This window comes from Erpetoichthys calabaricus, chromosome 1, assembly GCF_900747795.2.
Source record: "Erpetoichthys calabaricus chromosome 1, fErpCal1.3, whole genome shotgun sequence".
Classification (NCBI taxonomy): Eukaryota; Metazoa; Chordata; class Cladistia; order Polypteriformes; family Polypteridae; genus Erpetoichthys; species Erpetoichthys calabaricus.
Genome location: NC_041394.2, coordinates 10,718,283 through 10,739,958, shown reverse-complemented (window position 1 = coordinate 10,739,958; position 21,676 = coordinate 10,718,283). Strand labels below are relative to the sequence as shown.

Here is a 21,676-nt window from a genome sequence, read left to right as displayed (position 1 = left end):
AGCGTGGGATCGAAGAAAACGCACAAAGCAAAGTACTCAATGGACAATGTTTTGTATGTTATCGCCAAATTGGACTCTGACCTGTCGGACTCCAATTCTGATGCAAGTGATCTGAAGACTGAGATCGAAAAAGAAAGTGAGGTATTGGCATCAGCTGATCGACCCTCCAGCTAATAGTGGTGCCGAACACGTTTGTGTAGATCATAGGTTCCCAACCTTTTTTGGGTCAGAGCCCACTTTTTCAAAGAGTGATTCGATAGCGCCCCCCTTGGGTGAACTATACTATATATTGAAAAACAAGGACAGATTTTTATTAGAAGATATTAACAATATTGGTGTATTTGTCAAAGTATTATTAAAAAAATGAACATTATATTATTAGTGAGAGGGCTGAGCTTGGTGTGATGACACTAGTTTTTCAATGTTTGGTGCTAATTTTGTCATCAGCAATCTTAAATTGCCACATTCCACTATTGACAATCTGTTTCATTTCTTTGTTGACCGTGCTAAATCCTCTTTTGGCTAAATATGATGATGGGAGACTTGTAGATCGCTTGAAGAGGTGTATTCGTGAGATTTGTTGTTTGGAGATAGTGAAATCCACATACGCGAGCAGCAGAGACGCAAAGTGACTGGCATGTAGCGCAGGCCGGGGGTTGGCGAGCGAAACGAGCAAAGCCCACTAGTTTTGAATAAGTAGGTCCATGTAAGTTTTCCTTTGAATGTGATCTGTAGGTACCGCTCTGTAATTTTAGGTTTACACTTGCTCTGAAGGAATTCCGAAACAATCTGGTATTGATAAAAAAAACTTCTCACGTATTTCTAGTAATGTTCAATGAACCTGTCAAAACATTCATAGATTCGGTCCTCTGCACGTGCATTAATCTTGTAAGGACTTGCATGATCTGAGAATGCATGACTTGTGTAAAATTGTAAATATAATGTACCAATACCTACTATTTAATACGGACGGGTCTTTCTTAATGGACATTTAGAATAAATGGTTGAAGCACACTTTCGATGGTTTTTAATTTTAATCAAACTTTTCAGCACGTTCTTACGAGTATTGCCCAAGGGGGCGGCGGCTGGTCCTCAATGCCTTCTTAATATGTCTTGGACCAGAAATGCCCCCATAGATTTCCTCAGTTTTGAGGTACAAACCAGATTGCATTGCACTGTGACTGCGACAGCTGCTGCCATCCTCACAACGTTAAGACATCCTGGCAGCCAGCCTGCTACGCTTTCCCGCCACAAGAGACTGAACTGACGTCCACTGCACCCAGCAACTGATATTTTAGGTTGATTTGTGTGAGACCAGTGCTTTGGGTGCTTTTCAGAAAACTGTTTTTTTGGAAAAAATATTCAATACAATTTATTTTTGTCTAGCCCAAAATCACACAAGAAGTGCCGCAATGGGCTTTAACAGCCCCCCAGCTTTGACTCTCTACTGTAAGAAGGGAAAAACTACCACCCCCCCCCCCCCAAAAAAAAATGGAAGAAACCTTGGGAAAAAGAGGTTCAAAGAGAGACCCCTTTCCAGCTAGGTTGGGTGTGCAGTGCGTGTCAAAATTCAGCCCTCAAAGAGTTAATGTTGACTTCAGGAAGGCCCATGCTGTCCACACCCCCACCGCACATCGAGGGCCCTGCAGTGGAACTGGTCAAGAGCACCAAACTCCTTGGTGTGCACATGGCAAACTAACCCAACTTGGTCAATTAACACCACCTCCATAGCCAGGAAGGTGTGGCAGCATCTCACTCCCTGAAAAAGCAGGAAAAAGGCGAGACTACCACCTCCCATTCTCCCCACACTCTAAATGGGCACCACTAATGGCGTTCTGACCAACTGCATCACAGTCTGGTTTGGGAACTGCAGTGTCTGATTGTAAGGTCCTACAAAGGATAGTGCACACAGCAGAAAAGATCACTGGGTCCTCTCTGCCCCTCATGAAGACATCTTTGTAAAGTGTTGTATCCACAAAGCTAACAGCATTAAGGTGGACCATTCCCACCCTCCCATGGTCTCACTAGCCCACTTCCATGTAGGAGAAGATAATGTAGCATCCAAACCAGTTCTGTCAACTTCTGCAACAGCTTCTTCCTCTTAGCTGTCTGGACTCTGAACTCTGTGCAGCCCTCCTGCCCTCAGATCTACCCCTGGTAGTGCATTTATATGTAGTACATTTGTTACACTTGTCACTACTGGTTTTGTTTTTTTTACTTTTACTATATTCAGCTATAAGTCGAGTTTTGAAAGTCCCTAAAGTCTTGTTGTCTACGAGGCTGGTAACATCAGCAAATTCTGACAAGGTTCCTCACACCATCACCCTCTACTTCCTGTGTTTGAGCCAATTCTGCACCCATCTACACACCACACCTTCTCTTAGTTTTGATGCCCAACTTCTCATGTGGCACTTAATCAAATACTTTCTGAAAGTCCAGATAAATATGACTAAAGTGGAGCTTATGATATTATCTTTTTGTAGTTTTCTCATAGAAGTCCAGCACGTTATTAAAATATGACCTCCCTCTTCTGAATCCACGCTGTTCTTGCCATGTGTTGCTCAATCTTATCCTTAAAAATTCCTTCTATTAATTTTCCTGTGATGCACATTAAGCTTACAGGCCTATAGTTGGCTTGGAACTGCCCGGTCACCCTTTTCATATAATGGGATAATATTTGCCATTTTCCAGTTCTTCAAAATTTTTCCAGTGTGCGGTGATTTCCTAAAAATCTTTCAAGGTTTTAGATCTGTACTTGGTAGCCTCCTTAAGAACTCAAAGGTAAATATTATCTGGTCCTGGTGATTTGTTTGATTTCATCTTATTTAATCTGAGCAGTACTTCTCTCTTTACAATTTCAAAATCCCTCAGTACCTCCTTAGTAGTTCCTGTTATCGCTGGGAGGTTATCCACTTGCTCACTTGTGAAGACCTCAGAAAAATGTGAGTTTAGAGGGTCTGCTATTTCACTGCCTGCATCTTTTAATTCTTCTTTACTATTTCTCATGCACTTCACCTCCTCCTTGACTGTTCTTTTACTACTAAAATACTGAAAGAATCTCTTAGGGTCGTCTTTCACCTTATCTGCTATATTCCTCTACAACTGTCTTTTAGACTCCCTGATATCCTTCTTAATGGTTGCCCTCATGTTCTCATAAGCCCTACGATTCACTGTGGAGTTATTAGTCTTATACGCCTTATTCATTTGTTTTTCCTTTGCAGCAGCTTCTTTTTTTTTTAAAAACTCTTTATTAAAGCACTGTGAAGATTTAAAAAAATTCCTATTAATTCCAAATTTAGGTATGTACTCATCAAATCCCAGGGGGTTTGGGGGTGATAGTATGTATCGTGATTGTAACAGAGAATAAAAGTGAAAAAAAAAAAACACTAACTTTTACAAGTCCTATAAATGTACACCAGCTGTTACAGACAAAAATCAAATGTATGTGTTTATTGTATAATATTAACAATAAGAGCAGCTCACTACTGAAAACAGTAAATACAGGAGGCAGTCAGGTTCGAACCAGGGACTCTTGATTACAAGTCAGCAAATCCTACCGCTACACCATGGAAGCTGTTGTATCATCCTTAAACCTTTTGTGAATAAACCTTTTGTGAAAGTGTTTATTTGATCTTTGGACTTCAGGCTTCACACATTATATAGTTTATGCCTACATTTATTACTAAAATATGAAAAACGTTTCTGTTTTAACAACGTATTTACACAGATTATTGTAGAAACGGAACACACATCTAATGCATGTGTTCCAAATAATGATCTATTATTTCCACTCTAAAACTCCAGCACTTCACTCCCAGATAATCAATCAAGGCAGGAACTGGGAGAACTTGGTGCACGTTCTGTGGCGGTGGGGGGGGGGTTCTGGGGGGGTATAGCAGGCTGCTTTCTGCTTGGGCTTATCGACACATTTACAAGACAAAAGACGATGACGGAGAGGAGCAAAGGGATTTAAGGTGGGCCGGATTCACGAGTTGTTTCGTTGGCTCTGGTAATTCTATTGTTAAGGAATAACAAAAGTGAAACGTAAACTTTATTACAGCGGGTGACCATTAAGAATATCAGGTGAATGTGGCACTGACAGTATAGTATAGGATGACCATATTTTCAAAGTCCCAAAGTTGGACACTTGAATAGAATGTGTGCTCTCAGACAAGAAGCCACACTGGTTTAATGCCTCTCATCATCATCAAAGAGGGATCAGGGCACAAGAAACAAAACAAAGAAAAACGCAACACTTTCGCAAGTAAACATTTGATTGCACAGAATGCTTGAAATGGAAACAAATAAATGATAGCAAACTGCCCATCTTTGTGTGCTTCTTGGTCCTCCTCGCTATGCTGTTCAAATTTAACCCAACTGGTCACCCTAGTAAATTCCAGTGTCATGAAAAACAGTAAGTGTAATCTGTGGATAACGGAGGGGTGAGGTGGTTTAGTATAAATACTGCCGAAACGTTTATTAACTATGCGTATAACAGCTTAAATGCCGCAGGGTCCTTTATTCATATACAGATAAGGTTTTGTTTTCCTTTCTTGCACTTTATATTTTTACGGTTAGGAAGATTTAACTTGTGTGTTATGAGTTAACATATCAGGAGGACTGAGGTGCTGATGCGTTTATTCTCTTCTACCAGTTCTCAAACCACCCAAGTTCTGGCAGCATCCCACACACGGTCAATCAGCTAGTGTTGGTAACTTTGTACAAATGCATGCAGTATGTATAGTCCTTTATTAACTTGTACTGGGGATTTGTTTGCTGTCAGTAACAGCTATTGGAGGTAAAAATCAGCAAAATATGCAAGATGGTGTAACTGCTGTCAATGTAAAGTTAATACACTAAACTAATTCACAGCTGAAATTGCACAAAAGGTTTCCTCATTTAACGCAAATGCACCAATGCTTTTCAATTGGAGATTTAAAAATTTTACAATTATTTATAGTACAGTCTGTCTGAGGTTATCTCAACAAAATTCAAACTGCATCAACATATTTCTTTGAAAAATAAGTGTGCCACATCTGAATAAAATTGGATGGGGGGGCAGAGTTGCTTCATGCAGACAGAAAGACAGACATGGGCTTTCACAAAAGGTGTCTCATGCATTACATATGAAGGCACCTAAAAATACCCCAACTCAACTGCAACTACAAAGCAATTACAAGACAGTCAAAAGTGAATCATTTTAAAAAGCAACAACCCTGATAAAAAAAAAAGTCCAAATGTTTAATATGTCAATCAGGAAGCAGCAAAGAGCTCCTATACAAAATTCAGCATGGATAAGCTGGTTATAAAATGGAGAGACGGAAAAAGAAGTTTTATTTTTATTTACTTTTTGTCGAAATGGCCAAGAACGATAGAAAAAGGACGCTTAGAAATTGCTGCTTCCCTTAAGAAAGTCACTGAAGCAAAACCAGCAAAATGTTATTGCATTCTGGTTTTGGCAGTGAAAATATTCAGATTTCAGCAGTTCACATTCATAGAAATGCAGAATATTTCTAGGTGGTCAGGATTTTAAAGAGGAATTACGAGTGAGGTTTAAGGAACAACAAGATTAGGAAAACATTTTATTAAATATAAAAATGACCATGTTAAATGTTCAAGACTCTCAAAGGCTTACCTCACCGGTGACCAAGTATTTTCCATCTTGTGAAAATGCCAAAGCAGTAAATGTTTTTCTGCAAAACAAGCATTTGGAAAAATTGAAGAGCATTACACACCAAAATGTTTCCAGTTTCAAAGCAGAATTCACCTCATGTTAATTTTGATACCCCAAAGACTACTTAAATATTTAAAAAAAAACAAAAAGGGAGATGGAAAGGTATTGCTAAGAATACTTTAGAACTGATCTGCAACATATTATATTCCATTGTGGTCTCTTATTACATGGAATTACAGAAACACAAGAATGCGCAAACTGCCCATCCATTATACAGATGCTCACAGCATATGGCTCATACACTAACGGAGGAGTCACAGTTTATTCAGTACATTGTGTGTTGCTTTCTTCTACCTTCCTTTTCATCTCATTTTCTTGTCCCTTCTTATTACCAAAAAAAAAAAAAACCACACACACAGGACACTATCAGGTCCATTGCACTCTGCCTCCCACAAGCCCTTGTTTTTACACTCCCGTGTGCCAAAGTATCCTCCCACCCTCCATCATCTTAAAGACTAATCACTCTGTCCTTCATGAACTGCAACCAGCATGGTCACTTTAGCTTTGTTAATCAGTTACTTATAAATAATAATAATAATAATAATTCATTTTATAAGGCACTTTACATTTGTAGTAAACCTCAAAGTGCTACATAGAAAAAAAATGTAAACATAGACACAACAAGATAAAAACAAAGAGAAAACAATAAAACAATTTTGTTAATATGTTTTCCTAAATAGAACTAAAGACTCAGTAAAGAGTCTTTAACTGTTTATTTAAACAGCCCACAATCTGCTGGGTTCTCTGGTAGGGCATTCCAAAGCTGTGGAGCAGCAAATGCAAAGGCTCGGTCACAAATTGTGCGAAGTTTGGTCACGGGGTTGGGTTAAAAGGCGGTAGGTATTTACAAGACGAAGGTTTCTTTTCCTTTGTAAACATTTTGCAAAGGATCTATAGTATTCACGGACCTCTTCTGTCACTTCTGCTCTCTAAAATGTTCTAAGTGGTTCCCTCAGTCACTAATGCTGTTAGAATTTCTTTTTCACCCCACATTTTCCTTCATCCTTGATCCTAATGTATAACACCTTGTGTAGAATTCACACAAAAACATGGTGTACAGACAAAACCAGAAATGTGCGTACGCACAAAGAAATTCAGATGCGCACTTCCCTTTTATAAATCCCAATCAACGTAAATTTTAACACACATGCACATGCCTACAGCCCCACCCCAAGTACTCCCAGTATTCTGCATACTTGAATATCCAAATAGATAGAAACAGCTCCTTCCATTCAGCATTTTGTTAAAAGGCAATGGCAAAGCACGTATAAAAAAAAGAATTTCAGCAAATGCGAAATGGAGGTCCTACTCAGTGAAGTAGGGGCATGGAAAAATGTACCATTTGGCGGCTTAAGCAGTGGTATACACAAAAAAAAGGAAACTGGAGTGTCAAAGCACTCAAACGTTCAAGTTCAGAAAGTCGCAGAGTGCCCGAAATAAACAAACTAAAGTGATCAGCTATCAAAGTTGATGTGAAAAGGCAAGTTGCAGCCCACCATCTGAGCATCAACACCACTGGAGGAGGTGGCAGAATTCCAGGGCTCACACCATTTGAGCAGATAGAGGCTGCAGTTATTGGCGAGACACTTCTATATCTTGCTCACAACATTAATGAGACGCATTTTCCCGTCACAGATGATTTTCATATTAACAAGAGTGGAAATCCTTTCTATTTACATAAGCAAATTCACTCTATGACAGTGCCTTTATATAGTAATGTGTGTGCTGTCAACCACTCCAATTACACTTAGAAACCGGACATTGCCGAGAATTGTGCCTCAATGTTTACCACTTCAACCAGAGTGTAAGGAAATCTTATATATCTGCATGACAAGCGGATATCATCATCGCATACAGCTGGCATGGCGCGACTCAGTGATGACTGAGAAACATCCGATTGGTAAGCCAGTTCAAGTTGAAAAACTCCTGTGACGAAAAGCCCGAATGTAGACAGAACTTGAAAAGGAACAGTTAGAGCACAATTCCTCACAGTCTGCCTTTGTTAAGGTGATGCCAGTTCAGCACACAGTGTCTAGTGGAGAGCTCTGGGAAATGAAAAATTGACGTAGAAACCAGTCACCATCATGGTACAAGAAATCAGTATGATCTCTAAACACATGCTCTCTTCTAATTCTTCCATTTGCGAAGTCTTCTAACAACACTAAAGCAGCCATGGTAGTTGGATTAGTTTGTTCCATGCACCATTATATGGTTAGATTGATTACAATCAATTGCTTTAAATTTGTAAATGATATACAATTCATTTCATTGCATTTGATAAAGCCTCCATCATGGATGTAAATCTAGAAAAGAAAAGGAAGCCACACAGAAACAGTAATAATAATAATAATTCTTTGTATTTATATAGCGCTTTTCTCACTACTCAAAGCTCAGCAATTGCAGGTTAAGGGCCTTGCTCAAGGGTCCAATAGAGCAGAGTCCCTATTGACATTTGCGGGATTCGAACCTGCAACCTTCTGATTGCCAGTGCAGATCCCTAGCCTCAGAGCCACCACTCCGATTTGACGCTGGGTGCCACCCATGTGCATACGTATGGTCCGAGGCTGCTGTGAAAATGTGCATGACATTACGGCAAGTTTAATTTTTACATATCTTGACATGAGCGTGGAAACAGGCGCATGCAACATTTTTGTGCGTGTGCACCATTTATACATGAGGCCCCTGGTCCTTTCCACACTCTCTCTTAGTCCAGTTTAGCAGAGGTTGGTCTGCCTAAGTGCCATCAATGGAAATCATCTTAATCTATAATCCAACTCTTCTTGAGTTCTCAATGATGATCAATGGGATTACTTGGTCCCAATATAAAAAAATTGCTTTCAATCACCAATCTTGCAAATGGGTAGATGGATGTCTTATCAGCGACATCAGGAATCTCATTCACTTTCTTCTCCTTATTCAGATCGGCTTTGGACCACTACCCTCTTTAATTGGTCACACAGGCTTCATTTCGTTGTTCCTTTGTAAAAGTGACAATGACAATAAAGATCTATCTATCTATATAGTCATTTCTACTCTTTGAACAATACTATTCCTCACAGGGTAGAGGTGGGAACCACCACCATCTACTCAAAGCACCATGATGTTCCAACAGTGAAGAATTAAAAGCCAGAAGTCTGCATGTCCATCATCATCAAGTCCTTCCGTGAGAACCCTAGACACAAGAGGACTATTTCATTTATGTTAGGTAGAATGCCCAGAGGGGACTAGGTGGTCTCGTGGCCAGGAAACCCCGGCCGATTTTATTATTTTCTCCAGCTGTCTGGAGTTTTTTTTTTTGTTTTTTCTATCCACCCTGGCCATCGGACCTTACACTTTTTTTTTAGGTTAACTAATATTGTCTTATTTTAATTTCTTATGTTGCTATATATTTTTATTTACTGTTCTTCATTATGTAAAGCACTCCATCCATCCATCCATTTTCCAACCCGCTAAATCCGAACACAGGGTCACAGGGGTCTGCTGGAGCCAATCCCAGCCAACACAGGGCACAAGGCAGGGAACCAATCCTGGGCAGGGTGCCAACCCACCGCAGGACACACACAAACACACCCACACACCAAGCACACACTAGGGCCAATTTAGAATCACCAATCCACCTAACCTGCATGTCTTTGGACTGTGGGAGGAAACCGGAGCGCCCGGAGGAAACCCACGCAGACACGGGGAGAACATGCAAACTCCATGCAGGGAATGTAAAGCACTTTGAGCTACTTTTATGTATGAAAATGTGCTATACAAATGATTATTATTATTATTATTTTAACTGCATACTGTACAATTGTTGACCCTGCACTCTGACCCCAAAAGGTCATGCGGAAAGACAATTTCCTTTCAGGAATTCTAAGTATATTAAAAGTTGATCACAATACATATAAGGAACAACATACTCATTACAGTAAAAAAAAGCAAACCTCTAGAGCAAGGGTGGGCAACGTCATTCCTGGAGGGCCACAGTGGCTGCAGGTTTTTACTCCAACTCAATTTCTTAATAAGAAGCGCTTATTCGTGGGCTGCATCAGGAGTGGGCAGGAGGAGGAGTATAGGAACCTCATCAAGGACTTTGTTAAATGGTGCGACTCAAACCACCTACACCTGAACACCAGCAAAACCAAGGAGCTGGTGGTGGATTTTAGGAGGGCCAGGCCCCTCATGGACCCCGTGATCATCAGAGGTGACTGTGTGCAGAGGGTGCAGACCTATAAATACCTGGGAGAGCAGCTGGATGATAAACTGGACTGGACTGCCAATAATGATGCTCTGTGTAAGAAAGGACAGAGCCGGCTATACTTCCTTAGAAGGCTGGCGTCCTTCAACATCTGCAATAAGATGCTGCAGATGTTCTATCAGACGGTTGTGGCGAGCGCCCTCTTCTACGTGGTGGTGTGCTGGGGAGGCAGCATAAAGAAGGACACCTCACGCCTGGACAAACTGGTGAGGAAGGCAGGCTCTATTGTAGACACGGAGCTGGACAGCTTGACATCTGTGGCAGAGCAATGGGCGCTGAGCAGGCTCCTGTCAATCATGGAGAATCCACTGCATCCACTGAACAGGATCATCTCCAGACAGAGGAGCAGCTTCAGCGACAGACTGCTGTCACCGTCCTGCTCCACTGACAGACTGAGGAGATCGTTCCTCCCCTAAACTATGTGACTCTTCAATTCCACCCTGGGGGTTAAACGTTAACATTATACAAAGTTATTGTCTGTTTTTACCTGCATTGTTATCAATCTTTACTTTAATATTGTTATTACCAGTATGCTGCTGCTGCTGGAGTATGGGAATTTCCCCTTGGGATTAATTAAGTATCTATCTATCTATTGATCAAGTAACACTTCCACTTCATTTTAGTGGTCTCACTTGTTAAGATTTTGAATGCTTATTGCTTGCTTTAGTCTTAAACAGCTGCATTCTCTGTTTTTATTTGCTCCTTATTAGCAATAAGATGCAAATGATAAAAGAAACCAGCAGTTCTCTATTTCGCTTGTTTCCATTTACAACTGTGTGTATTTATCATGCACTATTTGGTTAAATTAAATACTTGGAAGGAAAGTGAAGATAAAAAAAAGTGAAGGTTTTAGAATTCAAATCATTTGGATGATATCCTTAGAAAGGAAAAAAAAAATCTAGGATATGAGAATGACCTGACATGGCAGAGTTAAAGCACTAACAAGCCATGAAATTCAATTATTGACAATTGTTTTTTAATTAAGCAACTATAGGAGGAGTCCAAGTAGAATTAGTAGTGTACGTGCACCGTAATGTTTACGTTTGTATCTTATTAACCTCGAGGTTAGGTAGAAATGTTTTTGTTGTTTAGTGTTTTATTATGTATATTTTTTTATTGGATATTTTGATTTATACTTGAAGTGTAGGATTTCCCCGGCAGGCCTGACATGGTATCTCCCTATGTTTAGGCAAGCTGACCCTGGTAATGGAAAAGGCTTTATAAGTACAGTTGTGGCCGCAAGAGGGGGAGCAATCGTTTGAAGAGAATTAAGGGTTAGGTAGTGTGAGGCACGCCAGACTTAATAGGTGTCTGGTGGCTGAGCTGCTGGTTGATGTAAAGGAGTGTGTTAGGCTCCTGAGGACCAAAAAAGGCTCCCGAGATTGTTTTTTTGAGAAGTTGTACTTTTGACCTGGACTGTAACAGAGTCCTGTTTTGTTTATTTTAAGGTTGCTGATGCCCTTACATGGACTGGAATTGACTGTATATAGATTAGAGTAAATATATCAGACGAAGCCTCTTCATGTTGCGCCACGGCGTGTGGTTCGTTTATTTGACAGCCTGGAGACACGTGTCGCGTACTCTTTATAAACGAACCACACGCCGTGGCGCAACGTAAAGAGGCTTCGCCTCCAACGCTGACGTTGGAGGTTCGATCGCCGTGAGAGGTGCAGTGGAGTATGTACGCCTGATGAGCCCAAATAAGGGTGAAACACATGTCGCGTACTCTTTACATTATTTGACAGTAAACTTTATATTTTTATTTATATATATATATATATATATATATATATATATATATATATATATATATATATATATACTGTATTATATATTTTATATAATATAAAGTCAATGTGCTGCTGGAGTGATTTTCATGAAACTTGGGACACATGTTTCTCATTGGTCGACTAATAATACTGGGTAGGGTGGGGGGGTGATCTTGCAGTCTTGTATGTATGTTATCATCCAGTTGACACTCGGGACGACCACCACAGTGTGAACTGGAGGTGACTGCCAGTATTCTTTATGTTTGAGCACCACCGCCCGCCTGTTGCTTTTGAAATTATATACAACTGGCCGGGTTGGCATCCCAACTATTTTTGGGACTCAAGCCACTATAATATCTTATATATAAAGAAGACTGTAACAATCTTGCGGTCTTGTATGTATGTTATTATCCAGTTGATGCTTGGAACGTTTCTGGTGTGCTCCTTAAAAGCAACCAACAGTTTTATCATGAAAATTCCAAATTATTTGTTTGTCATTTAATATTTGTTTTTGTTAACTATATTTTCATCTTGCAATATTCTTACTGCAACAATGTTGTAGTGGTAATAGAATTAATAATAATAACCTAATAACATTATTAATTTAATTGATATTTTTTATGTCGTGAAAAATTCTGCATGTAAAAACTTAATACACCACAAAACAAAAATTAACCTGTGAAAACACCTTAACAAGTGTTTTCTCATCGTATTTACACTACTTTGAACGTATTTCGCAATTATATTTTGATTAAAATATGTTACATATAGTATAATAGATAGCCTAATTTTTATCAATAATAATAATTCTTTACATTTATATAGCGCTTTTCTCACTGCTCAAAGCGCTCTCCACACAGGGAGGACCCGGAAAGCAAACCCACAATCTCATTACTGCAAAGCAGCAGCACTACCACTGCGCCACCCGTGAAGATAAATTATCTAATTTTAATTATCTATAAACATCCTATATTTATTTTGAGGATTCAGCGGCTCTTTTTGCGATTTTTGTTTATTCATTTGTTTCGCAACATCGTAGCTAACGTGTTGGTGTTACAATTTTTTCGTAAAAAAGAAATGGGATTTTTTTTTTAATACGTTCATAATAAAAAAACTAATGTAATTAACTTCTCAAAATCGAAGGTAACATATAAATCGTTCCCTGGACACATTTATTTTTATCAGTATGCTGCTGCTGAAGAATGTGAATTTCCCATTGGGATTAATAAAGTATCTATCTATCTATCTATCTATCTATCTATCTATCTATCTATCTAAAACAAGTATAGCTATGATATTTATTTATTTATATAGGTAAAATATTTAACGTTTAATTGATTGTAAAAGATTTCAATTGGAGGAGACTAATTGGAGATTCGGTCTTGTAAGTCTGTTATCATCCACTTGAGGCTCGGAAACAATTTAAATCAATCATTGGAAATTGCTGGAATAAATTTGGACATAGCCTGTTTCTCATATGGACAACTTTATGTGGCATGTTCAAGGGCACGAAGTCCTAACAAACATTATATATTTGCTAATGATGGATAAACTAAACATTGCATTTAACAAGGCACTTCAGTAAACAATAGTGACAAGCACATAAGTGATTCTTCATTGTTTGTTAATTTATCTTTATTTTTAAAGTTGTGTATTTTTTGTTTTTTTTTTTTATTATATTTTTCTCAGACAATTAATAAAACAAAACAACAACAAAACCCTTTATTTTCCTCCTGGGCAATGCCAGTTATTTCAGCAAATCTGTACTATTCTGCGATCAATTTTCAAATTTGCACCCCCAAACCTTTCTCTGACTCTTGACTACTCATTTGACACCTGTGACTCACGTCCTACTCTTTGTTGAAATGCTGTGGAGCAGAAATAAAATGTTTGTTTCCTAATGTGCCTGGCATTAATTTTAACTTGTATAAAATACTATACGATTGACTTTCAATGTATGAGTTGGAGGAATCCTGTAAACTTGAACCCCCCCTCACCCCCCATATTGTTATTTAAATACATTCTCTCTCAAAATATGTCTCATGTTCAATTAAAACACACAGTCGGACCACTCAAGCATTTTAATTAGCACTGTCTGAATGACGCAAGGATCTGGCAGTCTACCAGACCTATGCAATGCTGAAAAATATGTAGACATGATGTTTCTGCAAATTAAGCAGCGTTGTCAGATGAAAGGAGGAAAAAGAAAAGGTAATAAAGTAAATCTATTGCAAAATTTAAGATATCTGCAAGTAATTTACACTTACAAAAATTGTGTTTTTCATTTTCTTTTTAATCATCTTAAGCATTTTGAGCAGAGGACAGGAGCAACACATTTATACAAATGCCATCAAGTATAAACAGAAATTTGACAGCTAGCAGCTGACACCGCACTCCTCCTGTAAGTGAATATGAGCAAGAGAATAAAAATATCCTTCAAGATACTGTACCTAACAGACCAGGACACTAGAGTGGATTATCTCAACAACACACTGCTAATGTGGAAAAGAGCAGGGGGAGACACACTGGAAAATCACTTGTGCTAAACTTAACAAAAAAATGCAATCATGAAATAATAACATGAACAGATGTCACGATACAGACGTGGGTAAATTTGGTGTTACCCCTCCACGAAAAAAGAACCGCCCCCAATTGTGAATTCTGAATCAACTTGAAACTGTCAAAAGTCATCAGCCATCCAGCATTGTTTATTCTGTATTCAACAAAAAATCAGACTGCTTTCGAGTTTTGATTCAACAGAACATTTCAAATAAAATAAATGTTTAAAAAAAAAAAAAAAAAAAAAAAAATGAAGGGACCCTTAACCTAATATTTTGTTGCACAATCTTTATAGAGTTTGCAATCATTGCAAACAAATGATTCTTGGAGCTCTCCATGAGACACCTGCCCCTGTCCACAGACAGCTTAGCCCACTCTTCCTGCTCCAGCTGTGTCAGGCTTAAAGGGGGGCTTCTCCAGACTGCAAGTTTCAGTTCTTTGTACAGATGTTTGATGGAATTCAGATCAAGGACCCTAGAGGGCCACTTCAGAACAGTCCAATGTTTTGTTCTTGGCCATTCCTCTGTGCTTTTCACGGTGTGTTTTGGCTCATTGACTCGAGACCGAGACAGTCTTCTACCCTTTGCCTTTAACATGCTTGTCTATCATTATCTTTGTGATCCCCTCAGACGACTCTTTCTTTTCCTTTCTCTGGTCCATGTTTGGTATGGGACATACAATGACACCAAACAGCTGAGTTACAACTTTCTCTCCATTCAAATCAGCCGAATGGCTGACAATGACTGGAGACATGTGATACAAATTCAAGAAAAGTTTGAAGAAAAAAAAAAAAAAAGACTTGAATTTAGGATCCAATTTAACACAAACTGCAATCTAGCCATCCTGTTGTGGTGGCTAACTAGTGATTTGCAGTGTAGCCTCTATTTCTGATCATAAAGTCTTTTGCAGATAGTCATCTGAGAGACACACGCGCACACACCTGCCTCCGAAAGACTGTTTCTGATCTCTCAGACAGGCGCTTGGAACTTTATCTTATTAACATATTAATCGCATTACCAGGGCAGCATTTTTTCCACTTAAATATAGCAAAAGTTAGATCCCTTGTAACTTTGCAAGATGCTGAAAAATAATTTCACGCTTTTGTTTTTAGTCGTCTAGATTACTGTAATGCACTCCTCTCAGAACCACCCAAAGCCAACATCAATCGTTTGCAACGAGTGCAGAATGGAGCTACCAGAATCTTAACTAGGAAAAGAAAATCTGAGCACATCACCCCAGTTCTGATGTCACTACACTGGTTACCTGTGCAATTTAGAATTAACTTTAAAATACTGCTGATGGTTTACAAAACCTTCAATAATTTCACTCCATCTTATATATCGGAATGTCTGACATCTAATATTCCAAATCGTAACCTTAGATCTTCAAATTAGGGTCTGCTTAGAATTCCAAGAGCTAAACTTAAAAGAAGTGGTCAGATGGCCTTCTGCTGTTATGCACCTAAAATCTGGAATAGCTGACTGATAGAAATTCGCCAGGCTAATACAGTGGAGCACTTTAAAAAAAAAAAAAAAATTCTAAAAACTCATTATAATATGGCTTTCTCATAGCGTTATTTTAGTGTAACCCTGATATTCTGTATATGCATTAAATTATCATTTCAATCATGGCTCCACAATCCATACTAACCCCTACTTTCTCTGCTGTTCTTTTTCCAGTTTGCTGTGGTGGTGATCTGTGCCCCCACCACCTGACCAGGGCACCGTGCAGTCCCTACATTGATGGATTAAAAGCCAGAGGTCCACATGACCATCATCATCTAATTCTTCACCTGAAGCCTGAAAACCATGAGGACTGATTGAGATCATTGATGTTAGGGGGGGCTGGGTGGCCTCGTGGCCTTAGAACCCCTGCAGAGTTCGTTTTTTTTTTTTTCTCCAGCCCTCTGGAGTTTTATTTTTTTTCTGTCCCCCTGGCCATCGGACCTTACTTTATTCTTTGTTACTTAGTATTGCCTAATCTTATTTTTATATTTTTTCCTTTTCTCATCTTGTAAACCACTTTAAGATACATCATTTATATGAAAATATGCAACAGAAATAAATGATGTTGTTGTTGTTTATTTTGACCATAGTGAGGATTCTTCTATCATCAGCATTGGAGGTCTTCCTTGGCCTACCAGTGCCTTAGTGATTACTGAGCTCATCAGTGTGTTCTTTCTTCTTCATGATATTCCAGACAGTTGATTTAGGCCAGGGGTAGGCAACGTCGGTCCTGGAGTGCCACAGTATGTGCAGGTTTTTGTTCTAACCCAGTTCCTTAACGAGAACTCATTTATTGCTGATGAAGCACATATTGCTTAAGTGACATTTTAATGCTTCATTTTAGTGGTCTCGCTTATTAAGGTTCTCCAACCTTAATTGCTTATTTCAATCTTAAACTGCTGCATTCAGTGTTTTAATTGCTCCTTATTAGCAATAAGATGTAAAAGACAAAGCAGCCAGCAGTTCTCCAGCTAGCTTTTTTCCAATTACATCTGTGTGTGTTCATCATTCACGGTTTGATTTAATAAAACACTTAATAGAAAAATGTGACAGACTGAAAATGATCTGTTTTAGGCTTCAAATCATTTGGATGATATCCTTGGAAAGGAAAAAAATCTACGATATAAAAGCCTTGCATTGCACAGTCTAACAAGCCATAAAATTAAATAAGGTCTGAGGTTGGCAATGATTGGTTTCTAATTAAGCAATTGGGTTGGAATGAAAACCTGCAGGCACTGCGGCTCACCAGGACCGACATTGCCTACCCCTGTTTTACATCTTATTGCTAATAAGGAGCAATTAAAACACTGAATGCAGCAGTTTAAGATTGAAATAAGCAATTAAGGTTGGAGAACCTTAACAAGCGAGACCACTAAAATGAAGCATTAAAATGTCACTTAAGCAATATGTGCTTCATCAGCAATAATTGAGTTCTCGTTAAGGAACTGGGTTGGAACAAAAACCTGCACATACTGTGGCACTCCAGGACCGACGTTGCCTACCCCTGATTTAGGCCACCATAAAGTGAATGCTTTAATTCTTGTCTTTCAGCCTCATAATGACTCTTTTTGACTTTCATGGGCACAGCTCTTGTTCTCATGTTGAACAATGGCAACTACAGACTCCAAAGAGTAGAAAAAGACTGAGGTATCTAATGAAGCAACGAAACCCACCTGAGGAAGCTCAAACATCTGTGACACCAATTGTCAGAAACATTATGGTGCACTGAAGTGAGGGAACCGTGTGAAAAAGTGTTGTCACTCCTATACGATGTGACCAAACTATGTGCAAATGATCTTTAATGAATACCTGCATTGTGCACTTTAATCTGGATTGTTTGATTTGTAACTTTAAACTGTGGAGCAGAGGGGGGGAAATCAAGCAAATTGTGTCGTCTGAAATATTAGAGACGGCACTATAAAACTTTTTTTTTTTTGTTAAATTTTATGGTCCCAAATATTATTTAATTTCAAAAAGCAGGAGAAGTGAACTGCTGTGACTGTGCTTTGTGTAAAAAACTGCAGTAGTCACTTCTACAGGCGGCCCCATCCAGCAGAAGCCTTTGTCACACACACGGCTGCTTTACTATCATGATGGCTGTCAAATGTGTTTCTGAATAGGAGGTAAGAAGTTCTGAGCAAAGAATCGGGGGAAAAGACGGATCATCATTTTAAAAAAATCAATCATGTCTGACTTGTGTTGCCTGTTTATGATGGGAGAAGATCTGTCCCAAAATATCTGTTTAACAGATTAGCAAAAAAAAAAAACATGCATGTTTTGCAAATTTTGAGCATATAATTGTATAACTAACATGTGGATTATGCAAAAAGAGTAACTTGAGATCCCTCCCCCCATGCACTTTTGGCCATTGTACAGCATCATTAGTCACCACTGAATTATATTGTATCAGCACTTTTTATTTCTTTTTAATTCTGCCTGAAAACATTTTTTTTCCATCCATCACTACAAACTACACAGAGGAGAAAGTAACAGGAAAAAAAAATTGTTCATGAAAGATTCCTTTACTGTGCTGAATTCATTGTTTTTAATGGCTTTCTATTACCAGTAAGATTTCAGTGAGAAAGAAACTAACAATCATCCATGTAACTTGTCTCCATTTCCACCTGTGTGTGTTGATCATGAAATATCTGGTTTAATAAAATACTTGAAAGGAAACTGAAGAGGAAAAACTGAAGGACAGAGAGTTAGGCTAAACATACTATATTCAGGCGCCGCTGCGAGTGGCAGCCTTTCCAGCATCTCTGTGTACAACTTTATATTTCTACCTTGTTCTCTATTTTTCTGATCACTCCTACCACTTTCTTTTATACGGACTCGTTTCCTGGACACTTTTTACTACTTGCAAATGGATTTCTACAGGCTGAGACTCATCTTTTTTATTTCATTACTCATTTTTATGAATTTCCCCTTGGGGATTAATAAAGTATCTATCTATCTATCTAGTGCCTTTCATTCTCTATCTATAAATCGAAAATTGATTTGTTTTTCGAACCTAGTTTTGTTAAACTTGACTTGCTTGTATGGATTGTTGTTTGATTCTTATAAGGTCAAAAATATTTTAAAAAAGGAAAAAATAAAGATCATTTGGTTGACATCCTTGGAAAAAAAAAAAAAAACCTACAATATGAGAGGGACCGAACACAGAATGAACACACTAACAAGTCAAATCAAGTTGGGGAGCATGCACTGGTACAGCGCGTTGCCACACCCACTACACGATGAAACAGCACGGGATCGTGGTTGCCAACCCCCCCAGGCAGAAACGCAGTCCAGTCCCACCCACCGGAAATGACCCTCTATTTGCCACAGCCAGGTATTACGTGGGCAACCCCTTGGTCCAGTCCAGCCACTCGAGTCCCCAACAATAAGGATCTTAAGAGCTGGATCACCCTCGGGGGAAATGCGCCACATGGCCGAAGTGCTGTAACTGATGCTCCCTCACAATGCAGGTCATGTGCCTCATTCGGGACTCTATAAGCAACACAAATTCAAACCAACAGTTCCCAAGAGACACAGTACGTACCAAAGGAGCCCACTCTTTGTCTCAGGTCACTGGATAGCGTCCATGTCTCACAACCATATAGCAAGATGGGAAGCACCAGGACTCTAAAGACTTGGACCTTCGTCCTTTAGCAGAGATATCAGGAGCGCCACACAACCCTTTCCAGCGACCTCATGACCTGCCATGCTCTCCCAATCTGTCTACTGACTTCATAGGAAGAGTCACCAGAGACATGAATGTCACTGCCGAGGTAAGTAAACCTCTCAATGACTAGGTTGACACTCTCTCTGCAGACAGACACACTGCTGATGGCCGTGCACAAGAGGTCATTAAAGGCCTGGCTGTTAGTTTTTATAAGGACACTCACAAGCCCAAACACTCTGACTCCTCGCTCAGTCTCTCGAGAGCCCTGATCAGAGCCTCCATTGACTCCATGAAGATCACAGCATCGTCAGAAAAGTCAAGATCTGTGAATCTCTCTTCATCAACAGATGCCCCACACTTACACATCATAAAATTAAACAGAATATAAGATTAGTTATTGGCGAGGATTGGTTTTCCAAGCAAGCGATCAGGTTGGAGCAAAAACGTGTAGACACAAATTTTGCAGACCTCTGAACTCCATTGGTAAAACCTGCTTCATGCAGTCCACAAATACAGGCTACCAACGGCTGCCCCATGGAACCTGATGCCTGTATCACACACCCCTCATGTCGATTTCAACATCTTTTTAGGTTCCTGCTCTCAAACCATTGGACTCGGTAGTTTTGAGGTCTGTGTATTCAGCATTTACTAAACTTCTAAACTATGGAGGTCTCTCAGTTCTAAACTTGAAGCCACAGAATTGATGTGTGTTATGTTATTGGTTTAATATGTTTACAGAAGTCAACGTCATTTTTGTGTGAAAAAATAAATCAATTCTACAGGTAAGGTACACATCACATTAAAAGTGTGTACTGAATTCAATTAGTAAATTATTTAATTGTAAAGATATACAAGAGGTAAAAATAAATGATGTTGTGTTTCTCAGATGAATAAATAGAGATTCCGAGCCTCAGTGTCCAAAGTGCTCAGATCTGTTGGAGGCCTAAAACTGCCCTGACTGCAGCTGGATAGCACACATCTCAAATGCACTCTTTAATGGAGCCTTCCAGATGATAACTGCAAGGCATTTCAAATACCGCATACAGTGCAACTGGAAAGTATTCACAGCGCATCACTTTCTCCACATTTTGTTATGTTACAGCCTTATTCCAAAATGGATTAAATTCATTTTTTTCCTCAGAATTCTACACACAACACCCCATAATGACAACGTGAAAAAAGTTTACTTGAGGTTTTTGTAAATTTATTAAAAATAAAAAAATTGAGAAATCCCATGTCCATAAGTATTCACAGCCTTTGCTCAATACTTTGTCGATGCACCTTTGGCAGCAATTCCAGCCTCAAGTCTTGTTGAACATGATGCCACAAGCTTGGCACACCTATCCTTGGCCAGTTTTGCCCATTCCTCTTTGCAGCACCTCTCAAGCTCCATCAGGTTGGATGCGAAGCGTCGGTGCACAGCCATTTTAAGATCTCTCCAGAGATATTCAATCAGATTCAAGTCTGGGCTCTGGCTGGGCCACTAAAGGATATTCACAGAGTTGTCCTGAAGCCACTCCTGTGATATCTTGGCTGTGTGCTTAGGGTCGTTGTCCTGCTGAAAGATGAACCTTCGCCCCAGTCTGAGGTCAAGAGCGCTCTGGAGCAGGTTTTCATCCAGGATGTCTCTGTACATTGGTGCAGTCATCTTTCCCTTTATCCTGACTAGTCTCCCAGTTCCTGCCGCTGAAAAACATCCCCACAGCATGATGCTGCCACCACCATGCTTCACTGTAGGGATGGCATTGGCCTGGTGATGAGCGGTGCCTGGTTTCCTCCAAACGTGACACATGGCATTCACACCAAAAAGTTCAATCTTTGTCTCATCAGACCAGAGAATTTTCTTTCTCATGGTCTGAGAGTCCTTCAGGTGCCTTTTGGCAAACTTAAGGTGGGCTGCCATGTGCCTTTTACTAAGGAGTGGCTTCCGTCTGGCCACTCTACCATACAGGCCTGATAGGAGAATTGCTGCAGAGATGGTTGTCCTTCTGGAAGGTTCTCCTCTCTTCACAGAAGACCTCTGGAGCTCTGACAGAGTGACCATCGGGTTCTTGGTCACCTCCCTGACTAAGGCCCTTCTCCCCCGATCGCTTAGTTTAGATGGCCGGCCAGCTCTACGAACAGTCCTGGTGGTTTCGAACTTCTTCCACTTACAGATGATGGAGGCCACTGTGCTCATTGGGGCCTTCAAAGCAG

General features: G+C 39.6%; 1 protein-coding gene across 2 annotated transcripts in view; it reads right to left on the bottom strand.

The window, feature by feature from the left end:
- The window catches only part of wdr62 (WD repeat domain 62), a 242,829-nt gene that overhangs the window by 126,934 nt on the left and 94,219 nt on the right, over nucleotides 1-21,676 (bottom strand). For both annotated transcript variants that reach the window (XM_028795560.2, XM_051933967.1), the window contains exon 4: nucleotides 5,636-5,693. In XM_028795560.2, the coding sequence (XP_028651393.1) occupies nucleotides 5,636-5,693 (58 nt within the window). The remainder of the gene's footprint in view (nucleotides 1-5,635; nucleotides 5,694-21,676) is intronic.